Source organism: Balaenoptera ricei, chromosome 6 (genome assembly GCF_028023285.1).
Source record: "Balaenoptera ricei isolate mBalRic1 chromosome 6, mBalRic1.hap2, whole genome shotgun sequence".
Taxonomy (NCBI): Eukaryota; Metazoa; Chordata; class Mammalia; order Artiodactyla; family Balaenopteridae; genus Balaenoptera; species Balaenoptera ricei.
This window is the reverse complement of record NC_082644.1, coordinates 19,479,509-19,494,842: the sequence shown is the minus strand read 5'-3', so window position 1 is coordinate 19,494,842 and position 15,334 is coordinate 19,479,509. Positions and strand designations below refer to the sequence as shown.

The 15,334-nt window shown below is 42.2% G+C and overlaps 1 protein-coding gene across 1 annotated transcript in view; it reads left to right on the top strand.

The window, feature by feature from the left end:
- SHC3 (SHC adaptor protein 3) overlaps positions 1–15,334 on the top strand; it is a 141,442-nt gene that overhangs the window by 108,384 nt on the left and 17,724 nt on the right. The window contains exons 8-11 of the mRNA XM_059926269.1: positions 1,097–1,247; positions 2,201–2,300; positions 5,181–5,339; positions 8,751–9,046. Coding sequence (XP_059782252.1) covers positions 1,097–1,247; positions 2,201–2,300; positions 5,181–5,339; positions 8,751–9,046 — 706 coding nt within the window. The remainder of the gene's footprint in view (positions 1–1,096; positions 1,248–2,200; positions 2,301–5,180; positions 5,340–8,750; positions 9,047–15,334) is intronic.

The window sequence follows — 15,334 nt, the reverse complement described above, 5'->3', positions numbered from 1 at the left end:
AGCTTTTACTTCCTGCTTGTGCAAAGCTTCAAAGTCAGTCACAGGTGAGAACTAGAGCTTTTTTACATCTTTTCTGAGCAGGCACAGAACCCTGGCCATGAAAATAACCCTCGTATACATGCAGCCTTCTAGATTGCCAGAATTATGTCAAAGCTTATTATTTCCCAGCTTTTCTTTTAAGCTTTCTGATTAGCTTACTCTTTACCCCAAATGTTATCTACTGTTTCAGGGAGCCACAATGTTAAAGAAGTGCCTCTAATTGTTTTTGACAAATGACCTTGGGGAAGAAGCTATGTTCCCTGGACAAGCTCTGAATCAGGTCAAATAAAGACAACCTTTGGAGTGGTGGATTCTAGAGAATGACCAGAAGCGTCATAATGACTGTTCTCTGGGAATAGGGCTTTGAAGGAGCCTCAATGCTCTTTTGCCCCCTCCCATGGCTATTAGGCTGCTGGTTTTCACTGTGACCGTGGGATTTGGGTTTTTAAGGCTACCATGGAGATGACAATAAAGCAAGTTACAATGCAACAAAGCTGTTGTTCTGACAGCTGTTTGTGTTTTTTTGTTTGTTTAATAAACACGCTCTAGGTTGCTACAAGCTTCTGGTTAATTTCCAGAGTTATGAAAAAGTTGATTATGAAATTTTCTTTGCTAGCTTTCTTGTTGCTATTACAGAAGAGAGAATTTTCAGAGGTCCTTACTCTGTCATTTTCCCTTATGTCACTAAATCTCCTTTTTAAAGTTAATTTTGTTTTGGGTAAATTTCATAATGTACTAAAATGTGTGTCTATGCCTTGAGAAACTGGTTATCCTTACATATAAATTATATCTTTCCTTATTAAAGTGTAATTTTAAAAAAGGAGTTCTTTCCTGTTTCAAATATGACCAGAATTTTCTAAAGGGTAGAACTGTGAATAAGTCAGGGATATTTGGCCAAACCACTCATCTGCTTTATATCTATGCCTGAGACCTAGATGGTTAAAGGGGCAGTGACTAAACTCTGCTTTCTGGGGCAACAATTACTAACATTAGATTTTTTGGTTTTGACTGCAAGCTCAACTTTTGGCTAAAGTCCCTGAAAATCCTCTTTTAACAGAATGCAGAGTCTAGATGAGCCATGGACTGAAGAGGAGGGTGATGGCTCAGACCACCCATACTACAACAGCATTCCAAGCAAGATGCCTCCTCCAGGGGGGTTTGTAGATGCTCGACTGAAAGCCAGACCCCACGGTCCTGACACAGCCCAGGTGAGGCTTATACCTTTTTCCTTGGATGGTGGCTGACTGAACTTTATTTCCTTTTGCTTTCTTCAACTTTATTTGCAGGTCCAGACAGAAAAACTCGCAAACTTTTTCCCCTTGAATTTCACAAAGCAGACAAGTAGAGGAAGCTTTTGTTTTAACGTCAAAAGCCTTGGAGCTATATTGTGATTCCTGAGTCTGGGAGTTCCCTCTTCATCCTAGCACAAATCCCATTCTACTGTGAACTTAATGAGGAAAAGAGAGAGTTCAAGACTTCTAAAAAGCCTGGGGTGCTTTGGGTTCTCTGAAAGGAGAGTGGATGTAACATGAGATTTTTTTGAGTTTTTCTGTTTTGCTTATTTCCCTGATTTCCCCTCTAACTTGAAATTCTAGTAAGGCATTCGTTTTCTAGAGTTATGGTATCTCCATGATATCTCTTCGTTATAGGGAATTTTTTGATGTCACCTACCTTATGCGAATGACAATGCCACCAATGAAAGTGGCAAATAACATTGAAACCAAGTGTCAGTAGCTCTAACACTGAGAAGGAGTCAGCAAGGTGGACTTGCCAAGGCATGAATGGTTATGGGTGTATGTGCTGGGTGGGAAGTATGTTCTGACACACAGATAATCTTTAACTGAAATCGATTTTAGGTCATGTTGAGTGATGTGGCTACATGTGAAGAGCTCAGTTTATGGTCACACTTAGGGAAGGGATGTGGGCGTTAACGAAAACAGGGGGCATTTGTAGTTTGATGAGATACAGCCTCTTTCTCACACCCACACAAACTTATTCCCCAAATCTTAATGCCAACCGAGAGGCATGAAGGGAAAATTGGGTGTAATAGGCATGCAATCCGTTGGCCATTGAAGGCCCTTCTACTGTACTATGGCTTTTAAAGATGCAGAAACAAGAAGAGGATGACTTTTTCACTCTGTGTATTTACATATGTCTATAGTTTGCAGGAAAAGAGCAAACTTACTACCAGGGGAGACACTTAGGAGACCCGCTTGGCGAAGACTGGCAGCAAACACCTGTCAGGCAAGGTGAGAGGCAAGGTGAGGTGGACAAGAAACGTAAAAAATACTTTTTTGAAAGTGACGTGCTCCCTAGTGGGTAGTTCCTCTCCTGTGGAGTGGCAGAATGACCCACTGGAAATACCTGCTGTGGGTGCGACTGCAGGTTCCCAGCCAGATCATAGAAATAGAAATAATGGCTGTCGGGCATGTCTGAGGGCACACATCAGATGATGCCGCCCCTGGCACCAGGACCAGCTCACTGCCCCCACCCGCCCCAGTGCTTCCTGCACCCTGAGACTTTCCTCCTAAGGCCTTTCTCTGGCAGGAGGGCTTGCCTGCCCAGGGGCTGAGGAATTCACCTCCCCAGGGGCACCTGCACCCATTTCAAACGGGGCTGGTTTGGGAGACTGTGGGGCGTGCTTTGTGTTGTCCCTCAGCTCCCCGGCAGGGCTGAACCCCGGTGGCTCCCAGCAGTAGCTTGTAGCTTTCCCTTCCTTGCTTCCCTCTCCAGGGTCAACTTCAGGAAGAGCGGAGCAATGCCGGCCCTTGGCAGAGATAGTACCAGGGATACAAATCCCTCACAAGCCCTGGGTCCTGTCAGAGGACACTTCCACCTCTTATCCAACCTCTTAGCACGCACCTATATCCCACATTAAAAATTACATGGCTATTTAAGGACTATTTAGTTTAAGCTAACCGCTAACATGTCTCTATTCCCTAGACAGTTATTTCTACACATATATATATGTGTGTGTATGTATACATACATTTTTAAAGTCTCTTTTAATTTTAAACTTTTTCCCACCTCAAACATTTCTATAACTTTCAATAGCTCTGGGGCCCTGACTCCTAACTGTTCAGGGCCTGAAGGAGATGGAGTGACAAACGAGCTAAGATCCAATGTACACTTCTGGGTATAGAAATTTACATTTGTTGGTTTAACATTAAGACTTTTCCATTCATTATTGCCATTTGTTCTGGTGAGTAATTGACAATATATTTTTAAAATTTCCCCCTGATGAAAGAATTTCATGTCTTGCCTGCCCCAGCTGAAAGGTGACCCATCCATACTGCCTAGCCAATAATCCATAAAACCCAGTCAGTACACCACATGGCTCTATCTCAGAATAGGATGCAAATAGCACATGAAAGTTATAACTTTGCCGGAGGCACCTTTTTTTTTTTTTAACATTTTTCATCTTTGTTCTATATACATTTAAAAAGTATTATACAATGGGGAGGGTGGGAGGGAGGGAGATGCAAGAGGGAAGAGAAATGGGAACGTATTGTATATGTATGACTGATTCACTTTGTTATGGAGCAGAAGCTAACACACCATTGTAAGGCAATTATACTTCAATAAAGATGTTTAAAAAAAAAAAAAGTATTATACAGCAATTGTGTACATAGACATATAACTCCTAAAGACAAAAGGAGACACATTACTTACATGAGATATTTACTCTATTGAAAATTCATCAGGTTTATTTGAAAATGAGGTCTTTTTTATATTCAAGTTATTCCAGCCAGATCAAGAACAGACAATGTAAGAAGTTCACTGGGGCAAAAATGAGCCTTACACACAAGTTCTTGTGTAAAGAGAATAAATAAATTTCAAGTTCTTATTTGTAAGCAATAAATATCTTTTCCATAGAACAAATACAAATGTTCCTTATTGATCTGCTAGCAGCCATTTCCCCTAAATGAAACTGAACTCTGGGTACCAACACCAGGGAGGGTGTGTCTCCCTGCCCCCGACTCAGCACTTGCCAATGTCTGAAGTGGGAAAGGGCCGTCGTCAGCAGCTTATTCACTGGGCTTTTGATCTTTTTAAAGATTAGTTTGTAAAGTTCTTTTTACAGACTGAGCTGTCTGCAGTTCATACAGACGTCTGAACGGCAGAGAGTCATCACTAAGCCAGGACTCGTAGCGCAGGAACGACCAATGACGCATAGATACCACATCCGGGGAGAGGAGTAGACAGAGCTCAGGAATTTGTGGAGATGCTACCCAGAGAAGGGGTTTTCGCAGGACACCTGCATTCTCACGCTTACAGGCCAGAGACAGTGGTGCTGCCAGAAGTCCTTCAGTGGGCTCTTGGGAAAGCTTCTTCAAAAGCCCTGAACCCACTCTTGCCAGCTGGATTGAGCCGACTTCCACAGCCCACGAGATTTTTTTGTTTTTCTGTGACCTCTCTCCAGGCCCAAGGCGATCTTGAGAGTGTCTGTGGAAGCCTGTTAGAAACAGCGATCCCATACAAAGAATCAGATAGTGGCTCAAGCAGGGCAACACCCTTCATTCGCCTCAGGCAACAAGAACAGGGACAGCCTGACCCTGCCTTGACAGAGTCTTGGTCCAGTTGGGAAGTCCCATGAAGGCACAAGCCTGACTCTGTTTTATAAGGAAGGTGCCTCATTCATTAGGAAGTAACTTTCTAATAAAATGGGGTCACAGCACTTGCATTGCATTTCTAATGGAGTTAAGATATGAAGCATTCCCCTACACTTAAAATTAAGAGCAATGAAAATAAGGCCCGCTGTTCTTCTGCTCAGTTATTTTGATCTCAGGCCTTTGTAAAGGGGATGAGGAGGCTGAGGCAGCTTCTGCAGCAGGTGTGCCCCACCCCCCCGCTCCCCCCAGCCCGGGTCAGAGGTGCCTAGGGTCTTGGTAAGGCTCCTAGCCTTCACGGCGTCCATCATCCTGGGCCAGTAGGTCCCATTTTGACAGGAAGGAGTGGAGAGCATCCTAGCAGAGTACAACAGGGTGTGAGAGGGTCAGAGAGGAGATTTAACGGATGGGCATCTGAAAGAAGGATCTTCTTATGAATGGGCTAAAGGAACTTTTCTGTGAATCACTGGGTAGCTTAACATGAATAACGTTACGATCAGAAGAGAAAAGAGGGCTGTTTTCTTGTTGCAGGGTCTTTGGACGTCTACAGCATGCCGGAAAGGAAATCGCATGTGGCCCCTACGGGAGAAGCCCCCACCTATGTCAACACCCAGTGTATCCCGCTGCAGGCTGGGCTGGCCGCAGGCAGCAGTGCAGAAAGCAGCCCACGGAAAGACCTCTTTGACATGAGTGGGTTTCCATTTGCCACTGGATTTTTCTCTTTTGAGGCTGTTTTTTTACATTGTCTTTGGTTTGAAATCTGTGCAATTACTGAATTTTCTTCTAGTGGGGTTTTGATTAATGACGCTGATTAGCTGTATTTTTCTGGGTTATGCTTGAGCATTTCAAGGCTTTGAACTTGGCCAACCCCTGCTTTGGAATTACAACCTTCTCTGCAGTCCAGAGGCAAAGCAGCTTCCCCCTCTTTTTTTTAAATTTAATTAATTAATTTATTTGGCTGTGTTGGGCCTTAGTTGCAGCACATGGGATCTTTGTGGTGGCATGCGGATTTCTCTCCAGTTGTGGCATGTGGGCTCCAGAGCACACGGGCTCAGTAGTTGCGGCATGCAGGCTTAGTTGCCCCACGGCATGTGGGATCTTAGTTCCCCGACCAGGGATCGAACCCGCGTCTCCTGCATTGGAAGGCGGATTCTTAACCACTGGACCACCAGGGAAGTCCCCCCACCCCCGTTTTATAATTGACTTTGCTCTTGAAGGTCGTATTGAGACAAATGATATACATAAATGCATTCATTTATTTATTCACTTAGGTATTAATTAGATATTGTGTGCCAAATACTATATCAGTTTTAAGGATGCCAAGATGAAATGGCTTGGCCGCTGTTTTCATAGAGCTCTTAGTCTGTTGAACAAGACTAACATATAAGCAAGAAATTGTAATATACCCTCTTGTTTGCCTACAGACACTCACTTTCCCTCTCACTTTTTCTCTTTCTCTCTCCCCTTCTTCCTCTCCACTGAACACCTACCATGTGTCAAATACTAGTCTACTTACTGCGGATATACAGGAAAACAAAATAGACAAAGTCCCTACTCTCATGAAGTTTAAATAACCACCACGTGTTACAGGTAGTGACAGGTACTCTGATGAAAAATAAAACGGGATAAGAAGATAACCCCAAACTACTGTTGACTGCACTGTAGTATGATGTGTACCATGGACCTCTATTTGGCATATAGATTGGGAAAAGTAAATCATCCGTGAACTGATTAATGAAAGTGTAAATTGTTGTTAAGGAATTTTGAAAGAGCTTCCCAAGCTCACAAACAGCTTTTCATCCCCAAATTTCTTTTTCAATTTCCTTGAGAATTTTACAGGCTGAAGAGGGAGGGAGAGGAGACTAGCACTTAGTGAGTTTCTACCACATGGCTAGGTGCTTATTATTTTATTTAATTTTTGCAATAGTCCTACGGGTAGATATTATTATTATTACCATTTTATAGAGGAGGAAACAGAGAACCCTAGAGGTTTGGTAACTTCACTGCTGGTTCACCACATACAATACGTACCTGGTATTGCATGTGGGTGAGGACAGGGCTGAGTGCTTTTATAAACAGGCTGCACCATGACAACAAAAGTCTATTTTGCCCCAGAATGGGACACTGGACTCCCATTCTGATTTTAAAAATCACCAGAGCCAGAAGAACTGTAGAATCATCTAATCCAATCTCTTCATTTAAAAAAAATGTGGCAATAGCCTAGGAGGTATGAAGCAACTTCTCAAGATGCAGAGCAAAGTGGTAGCTCCAGTTGTAACAATATCTCGCAACTTCAGTTTAGTGGTTGTATTTATGGTCAGACAATTTTCACTGTTTAATTTAGTCAATATACCAGTGACTCCCAGCCCCAGAGCCTGAGGAGAGTTAGATTGGGCTGGGGTTTGAGATGGGAAAAATGAAAGCCAGACCTCCCTTTTTTCATCCATCAATTTCTACTCCTACTCCCAAAACTAGAGAAGGGGAAACCAAAAGTATAAAGAGCCCTGGAGAGGCTAGTATCTATTGAAAAGTATGGAAAAATAGACCTAGCACTCTGTGTTTATCTTGAACCACTATAGCTAAATAATGATGGTGGTAGTGGTGCTGATAGTGATGGTAATGGTACTGATGGTGGTGGTGATGCTGATGATTGTGGTGATGGTGATGGTGATGGTGGTGATGGTGATGAGGGTAATGATATGGTGATGGTGATGATGGTAATGGTGGTAATGAAGGTGATAATAATGATAAGATGGTGATAGTGGTGTTGGTGATGATGATGATGGTGATGATGATGGTGATGATGTTGATGCTAGTGGTGGGGCTGAGGTGACGGTGATTATGATAGTGATGAGGATGCTGTGGTGATGGTGATGGTGGTGATGATGGTGATGGTACAGAAACAGAATACAAATTTTCAACTACTCCAGGTAATCAGGGAAAAAGTAGAATAAAAAGAGAAAATCTACAAACATAATTTTAGCCCGTAGTTTTAACCTCTTTTTTGTCCCATATCTGTAAATCATTTAACAAGTGTCAAAATGATTTAGTTTTGGTTTCATTCGTTCACTTCACTTCTGCCCATTCTCTACCAACATTTAGCAAACTGGTCTGATTTTACAGCACTCACTGAATATTTATGGGGACAAATTATGTCCCAGGAACAGTGTTGGACTAGAGGGATGTAGCTGTGCCCAGGAGAGAACCATTCTTGTTCTTGTGGTGCTTGCATTGTAGCAGGTTGGCAGTGGGGTCCTAAATAATCATCACAACACCTTACACTTGTGTGGCACTGTGGGCATTTTTCAGAGTGCTGTTGTACATATTGCCTTGTTTGAAAATCGAACATTGAGATTTAATTAGATGAGCCTGGTGACTTCTCTTACCACTGATATTTGTTGCTGTTAGAGTCATGGCCTGCAGTGAGAAGAGAAGTATGTTCTGAAGGGCATAAAGTCAAGCTCAATCTCAAACACTCACAGAAGAGCGTTTTTCTGCAGGGAAACAAGCGAAGGTCAAGGGGAGGTAGAGCTCCTAGCCTGGGGCAAGTCACACAAAAGGCACCCAATAAATGTCAGTTTTCTTCTCTTTTAAGAATTCATCTAATACAAAAATTTTGAAAGAAACATTTGTTGGGCTGGGTTTCAGTTTTGCATGAAATCAAAACCTTGCAACTTGTCTTTTCCTTTGTGTATTTTCTTTGGTATCGGCAGGCTTTTATTCAGAAGAGAACACATTTGTTGAAGAGGCTAGACAATGTTCCAGAGAAAGTAGATGGCATGTAGTATGCATGGCCTCTTGCAGCGTGCAAAAATGAAGTCATTCTAACTAGTGAGGCAAAGGGTGTGCTTGAGTCTTTGGCACAAGACGCAATGCCCAGCTGTCTTGGGAAAGCAGACTCATCGGAATGAGTCATGCCAAGATTTGGGCTTTGCTTTCAAATACTTGTTATGATGAGTCTTGTTGTATTACCAGCCAGTCATTTTTCTCTACTTCTTTTTTTCTGGTAGAAGTTGCCTTTGCATTTCCAGCCCTCACATTGTACTGTTTATCATTTGTTCTCCTTGGGATTGACGTGTTGCTGGCAAATGTTGTTGGCAGAACCTTTTGAAGATGCTCTCAAGAACCAGTCCTTGGGGCCTGTGTTGAGCAAGGCAGCCTCCGTGGAGTGCATCAGCCCCATCTCACCTGGAGCCCCGGATGCCAAGATGCTGGAAGAGCTGAAAGCAGAGCCTTGGTACCAAGGGGAGATGAGCAGGAAGGAGGCAGAGGGGCTACTGAAGAGAGATGGAGACTTCCTGGTCAGGAAGAGCACCACCAACCCAGGCTCCTTTGTCCTCACTGGCATGCACAACGGCCAGGCCAAGCACCTGCTGCTCGTGGACCCGGAAGGCACGGTGAGCGCAGGGCGGAGTGTGGCCTGCACTGGCCAACCTCCCTCCGACAGTCTACCGTGGGCCACTGCACTGGGGACCACTTTCCCTCCTCTACTCACATATGCCTGCTGAGTCCTGACGGTCACTCCTCCAGGGCTCTGGAGACCAGGCCCAGAGGACTTATGCTTTCAGGCCAGAGCCAGGCTACAGGAGCCCATGGTCAGGGCCCCCTGTGCTAGTTATAAAACTTGGAAATCCCCAGGGCCCAGGTTGAAAGCCTTAATTTTCATGTTCTTTAAAATTAGTACAAAAACTGAGAAAGTTTTCCTTCCAAATACGTTCATAGTGGACAAAGAAGTACAGGGCTCCTGGGCTTTTAATATTTACCTCAAATATCTCTACAAGTTGAATCACCAGTTTTTATTTGCAGGTTATAAAATGTGGTGAAGCAGTAAGTAAGCCTCCTCTTAATTAGTCTCTTGCTTTCCCACCCAGAGAAGTAATACCTCATGGCAGTGATTTTGGCTCTTCCTGGCAGTACAGTTGTGTCTGAATAATTCTGTGGGATTGACTGAATATACCATCTTTCAGTCAATAAATAAATTTGACTTCACCCTGGCACAGTCCAAGAAGTACTAAGTTTAATAAATGTAGTTACCTTAGCCTAACCATTGAGTAAATTCCAGGATTGTTGTTTAAACTTTTTTTATCCAGTGAAAAGAAAGCAGCAGGTAGAGTTATCTCAATAGTGGTTAAGAACATTGAGTTTTTAAAAAATTTTATTGAAGTGTAGTTGATTTACAATGTTGTGTTAATTTCTGCTGTACAGCGAAGTGACTTATATATATATATATATATATATATATATATATTCTTTTTCATATTCTTTTCCATCATGATTTATCACAGGATATTGAATAGAGTTCCCTGTGCTATACAGTAGGACCTTGCTGTTTATCCATTCTATATATAATAGCTTGCATCTGCTAAACCCAAACTTCTAATCCTTTCCTCCCCAACCTCCCCTTTCCCTTGGCAACTACAAGTCTGTTCTCTATGAAGGACATTGCATTTTTTGATTGACGGGTAGGGATGAAGACAGTCTTCAGTTGGACTTGGACACAATTTAACTGTGTGTGTTTGGGGAAAGAGGCGGTGTTACCTGAGATGATTTGTTGCCTCAGGTGTCTAGACTAAGTTGCCTGCACACCTCAGCTCCCTAGACCTCTGCACCTTCTCTTCTCTTCCACTCTCTAGCTGGGCAACCATTCCCCTTATATCCAATTCACCTTCTTTCATTGTGTGGATTTTTTTTACATATATGCACACCAGGGAAAATACATATTTTGTGTTTGTGTGTTTCAGAAATTTGCAAACATGATGTTATTCCACAAATCATTTCTTTCTTTTTCCCTTTGGTACATGTTTTTAAGATGTCAGTGGTGCCTTCCGTATACTGAATTGTTACTTGGGTGAGCCATCTGGGGCTCACTGGATACACCGTCTGCACATCACTTCCTGAGCTCTCTTGTGAAGGATTGAAAAACTGAAGGTGCTGCAAACCTTGTGCCTGTTTCCCCTGCACCTGGGATGGTCTCTCTGGGGGCATATCCCAGGAGTGTTTGATCACAGGATGTACATACATTTAATGTCATCAGGGGTTGCATCTGCTTCCAGAATGGCTGGGTTACTGACATGTACAGCAGGAGAGTGTGAGGGTCCCACACCCACCCCTTCTCTATCTAGTTTTGCTAATCTGGTGCGGGTGGGGAGTGAAGTGATGTCTCATTGTTTGCTGTACAATTCTTTGATTGCACTTTAACAGGTTTCTCCATAAATTTTATGTTCCTATCTTTCCCCCATGTTTCTCTTTTAATCTTCTTATTGGGTTTTCTTGAGTTTATTCCAGCAATAGAATCTCCATATGTACTCTCCCACATCTTCACCTATCAGATAGTTTTGTCTGTGACATTCTTCATCAGATAAAAGTCTTTTTTTGGGGGAATGTAGCTGAATCCATCAATTTTCCCCTTTATGGTTTATAGTTTTGAGTTTTAAAAGGTTTCTCACCTACAAATCACAGATGTACGGTACTCTATATTTTCTCCTACTAGCTTTATTGTTTATCTTTCACATTTACCTTTCAATTCCAACTGAAGTTACTTTGAAAGATGATATAAGATAGGACCCAACACTTTAAAAATCGCCATGTAGTGAGCCAATTCTCCCGTCACAATTTACCAAATAATTCATCTTTTCTCTGTGGTAGTGATGCTTCACTAAGTCTCTGTGTCATGGGTCTGTTTCTGGACTCTCAGTTTTGTTCTACTGATTTGACCGTCTGTTCCTTGTGCAAGTTCCATACTGCTTTAGTCGTTACGGCTTTAAACTGTCTTAATATCTGGTGGTGTGCATCCTTCCTCTTGAGTCTCCTTTTTATAAGTTGTCTTAGCTATTCTCAGACCTTTATTCTTTGTTCTGATTTTAGATTCAGTTTATCAAGTCACCAAAAATACATGCTGGGGTTTCGATAGGACTTGCACTGAATTTACAGATTAATCTGGGGGGAGCTGACACTTTTCAATATTAAATCATCACCTCCATGAACATGGCATGTCTCCACTTATTTAGTTTTAAGATGTCTTTTGTTAGAATTTTAAAATTCTCTCCAGAAAGTTCTTCTGTTTCCATTGTTAGGTTATTTCCTAGGGTGTCTAGTTTTAGTTCCTGTTGTAAGTGGTATGTTATTTTTGATCACTTTTTCTCAGTAGTTGTTGCTGCAGGGAGAGGAAAGTGGTGTGACCTTGAGCCTGGAAATTTTGCTGATTGTGGTCGTTTTACTGGACCCGCGGTCATTGCCATTGCAAACACTGACAGTTTTTTCGCCTGCCTTCCAATCCCAGACCTTAGAGGGCACCTTTGAGCATTGGCCAGGAGAGGGCGCCCTTGTTCAGTTTCTAACCTGAAGGAATGTTTGAGGTTTTGTTCCCTTAAGGATGATGTAAGCTTTTGGAAGATGTCCTTATCAACCTAAAAGACTTCATTCATTCATTCACTCAACAAATGTGTACTCGATGACTACTAATCCAGGCATTGTTTTTGGCACCTGGGATATGTCCATGAGCCAGTTAAAAGGGCAATCTCTGCTCTCATTACCTATTGATACATATTAATTGCCCAACTGCTTTTATCATGTATAGGTATTGAACTTTATCAAATGCTTCTTCAGCAGCTTTTGAGATAATACCATGATTTTTTTCCTAAAGTCCATTCATGTGGGAAATTACACAGGTAGATTTTTCTGATGTTGCATCCTGGCATAAACCCTGCTCGGTCTTGACGTAGTAATCATGGATTTGGAGTCCTAATATTTCCTTTGGGATTTTTTTCACCTGAAAAAGGTGCATAAGAGAAATCTGTCTTCACTGTCTTTGCTTCCTTCGCTTGTGTGTGCTCGTCTGGTTTGCGTGTCAAGATTATGTGGTTATACACACCTCTTACAATGATCTAGGTTTACTCAGGTCAGAGGAGACTTCCCCCACCATTTTACCTCAAATAGAATCCCCTAGATACCCCCTATTTCTTTACCTTGATTTATTTTTACCCTTAAGCACTTATCACAAACAAGTGCTCGTTTATTTGCTAATTTGTTTATTATTTCGTTTCCCCCACTAGACTATAATCTCCATGAGGGTAGCAGTCTTGCTCATTGCAGTATTTCCCACCATCTAGAATAGTGCCTGGCACATAGCTGGTGTTCAATAAGCATTAGACAGCTGAATACATAAATCAATCTCAGGCTTTTTCAGGTTAGGAGGTTGAGGACCGAAGAAGGTGACCTGGGGTCACAAATGAGATTTTCTACACAGACTCAGTCCAGAGTTCTTTCCATTTGAATTGGCTGCCTATTAAATTAGTTGTAGTTATCTAAAGGAAAATAGGAGGGAAATAGAAATCCTATGAGAATATAAATATTTCAGTTGAAAATTTTAGGTATTTTTTTAAAGTTAAAATTTAGCTAAATTATACCCTCTTATAGATCAAAGATGATTAATTTTTTTGTTCACTCAGTCCTTATAGACAAAAAGATGATTTACAAAAGATACGTACTACTACTAATATATTATACATTCATGAACCAGTATCAAGATAATGTAGAAGACAAGGAGGACATGAAGTTAGACCAGGTGTCTGAGCAAGCCCAAACACCCCAAGCTGTGCTGTCTCTACAGCTTTAATTTTGGAGGAGAAATTTGCAGTATGGTTGGGAAAATCTGTAAATCACACCTACTAATAACTGTTCTTTTGGGGGGCTTTTTGTTGGATCTGATTATCTAGCTTAATTGATCTTATGGAGGACAGATTTAGCTGAAAAAGAAAATGGAAATGAAAGACTTAATTAAAAACGTAATGTCACTTCCTTGCTGTGAGGACACCAAAATAGACGATGAACACATTCTCTTCAATATTTATTCATCTGATTTTCATGGTAATTGGTTGGTCCCTGACTATAAAGGCGGAAACTTGGCAGAACAGATTACTCAGATAAATCAGGATGCAAAACAGTTCTATGTCTAAATTTACTCCAGAGTATACCAACCTATGTGCCTTCCCACTGTGCACTGATTGTTCAAGACGAGGGCGCCTGGGGGTGCTGGAAATGTGGGTGACAAGAATCACTGTGGCAGGGCTTCTGAGCTCCTGCAGAGGTGCTGAGGCTACTGACCCTAGATAACAGCAGCTGGAAAGAAGCCGGCGAGTGGGTCTGTAGGAACAGCCTCAGATATGGAGTCTGGTGCCCCTTTTTTTCTTTTCAACATCTTTCAGAATCATTTAGTCAGCCCTCTGTGTCTAAAATTATTCCCTGAGTCATTTATCATTGATTCATCACTTTGGCCTTGAAGGGCCAGCAAAGTGATGTGGACCCTGTGCTTGCATTTGAACAAGCTACTGCCGCACGTTGCTGGGTATTCCATGGGCTTCATTAACGTGGTCTCAGGTTACGGCATGTTTGAGAGCTTGTACAGGGGCTTTTGCATTCCTAAACTCACCAAACAATGACAACCATCCAACATCCACATTTATTAGGGTTTTATTTTCTTCTCAGGGTAATTAAGAAAACAAAAAGCCCCCCCCACCCCTATCCCTCCACTTAATAAAGCCCTGTTGTTATTTTGAAGTTCCCTTTGTACCAGTCAGTCTAGCCTGTGCTGCCGTAACAAATAAGGGACTCCCTTCTCCAACAATGAGAAACCTGACTCCCATTATTCTTAATGTTTTCCCCTATTTGATGAACTTCCTTGTATGTGGAAACCTTCCTCAGGAAGCCTGGATTTCGACTCCTCTGCCCAACTGTTCCCCATGTGGGTTCCCTCCTCACCCTGTTCATGTTTTGACACCCACACTGCTCGATCCTTCTACATACACGCCCTCCCCCTCCTTGGCTGTGACTTCCATAGTGGGCTGCCCAACCTTCTCCTTGGCATGGATGCTTCTGACACCCTGTGCCAGTCCATCCATCCGTCCAGCCCTTGGGCACACCCACTCTGCCCACACTCTGGGATGCCATTTGGGGCCATTGTGGCTACATGACCCCCACAGCACAGATACCTGTCTTCTTGGCATTTGGACTTTTTGTTCGCTTAGGAAGGAAAAGGAGAGGAAAGGAAGGGGAAGAGGAGCTTTGCAAAGTATTTCATAACAGATCCTGGGCCTCCTATCATTCCTACTATAACTACCTTAGCACACATCTCTACCAATAAGGACATTAAAACAACAACAACATGTCATTGTTATAGCCAACAAAAACCAAAACTAATTACTAAACATACTCAAAATTTCCTGATTATCTCAAAGATATTCTTTTTATAGTAAGTTTATTGGAATCAGAATCCATAGATTGTCCACATCATGCATTTCATTATGTCTCTTAAGATTCTCACTCTGTAACAGCTTTCTTTCTGTTTCCCTCTACACCTTGATTTGTTTGACGAACTGGACATTTGTCTGTAGAATTTCCCACGTTGTGATTTGGGTCCTTGCTTTCTTGTGGCATTATTTAACTTGTTTCTTGTCTCTTGTATTATTTATGAACTGGTAAACATAAAGATCTTCAAAAACAGCTCTGTTGGGACAGAATTTACATAATACACACTTGAAGTGTACAATTCTGTGGTTTTTAGTATATTCTCAGATACATGCATCCATCATCACCGTCCATTTTGGAATATTTTCATGCTGTACCATTTAGGTATCACCTCCCTATCCTCCCATCCCGCAGCCCTAGGAACCACTCAGCTATTTTCTGTC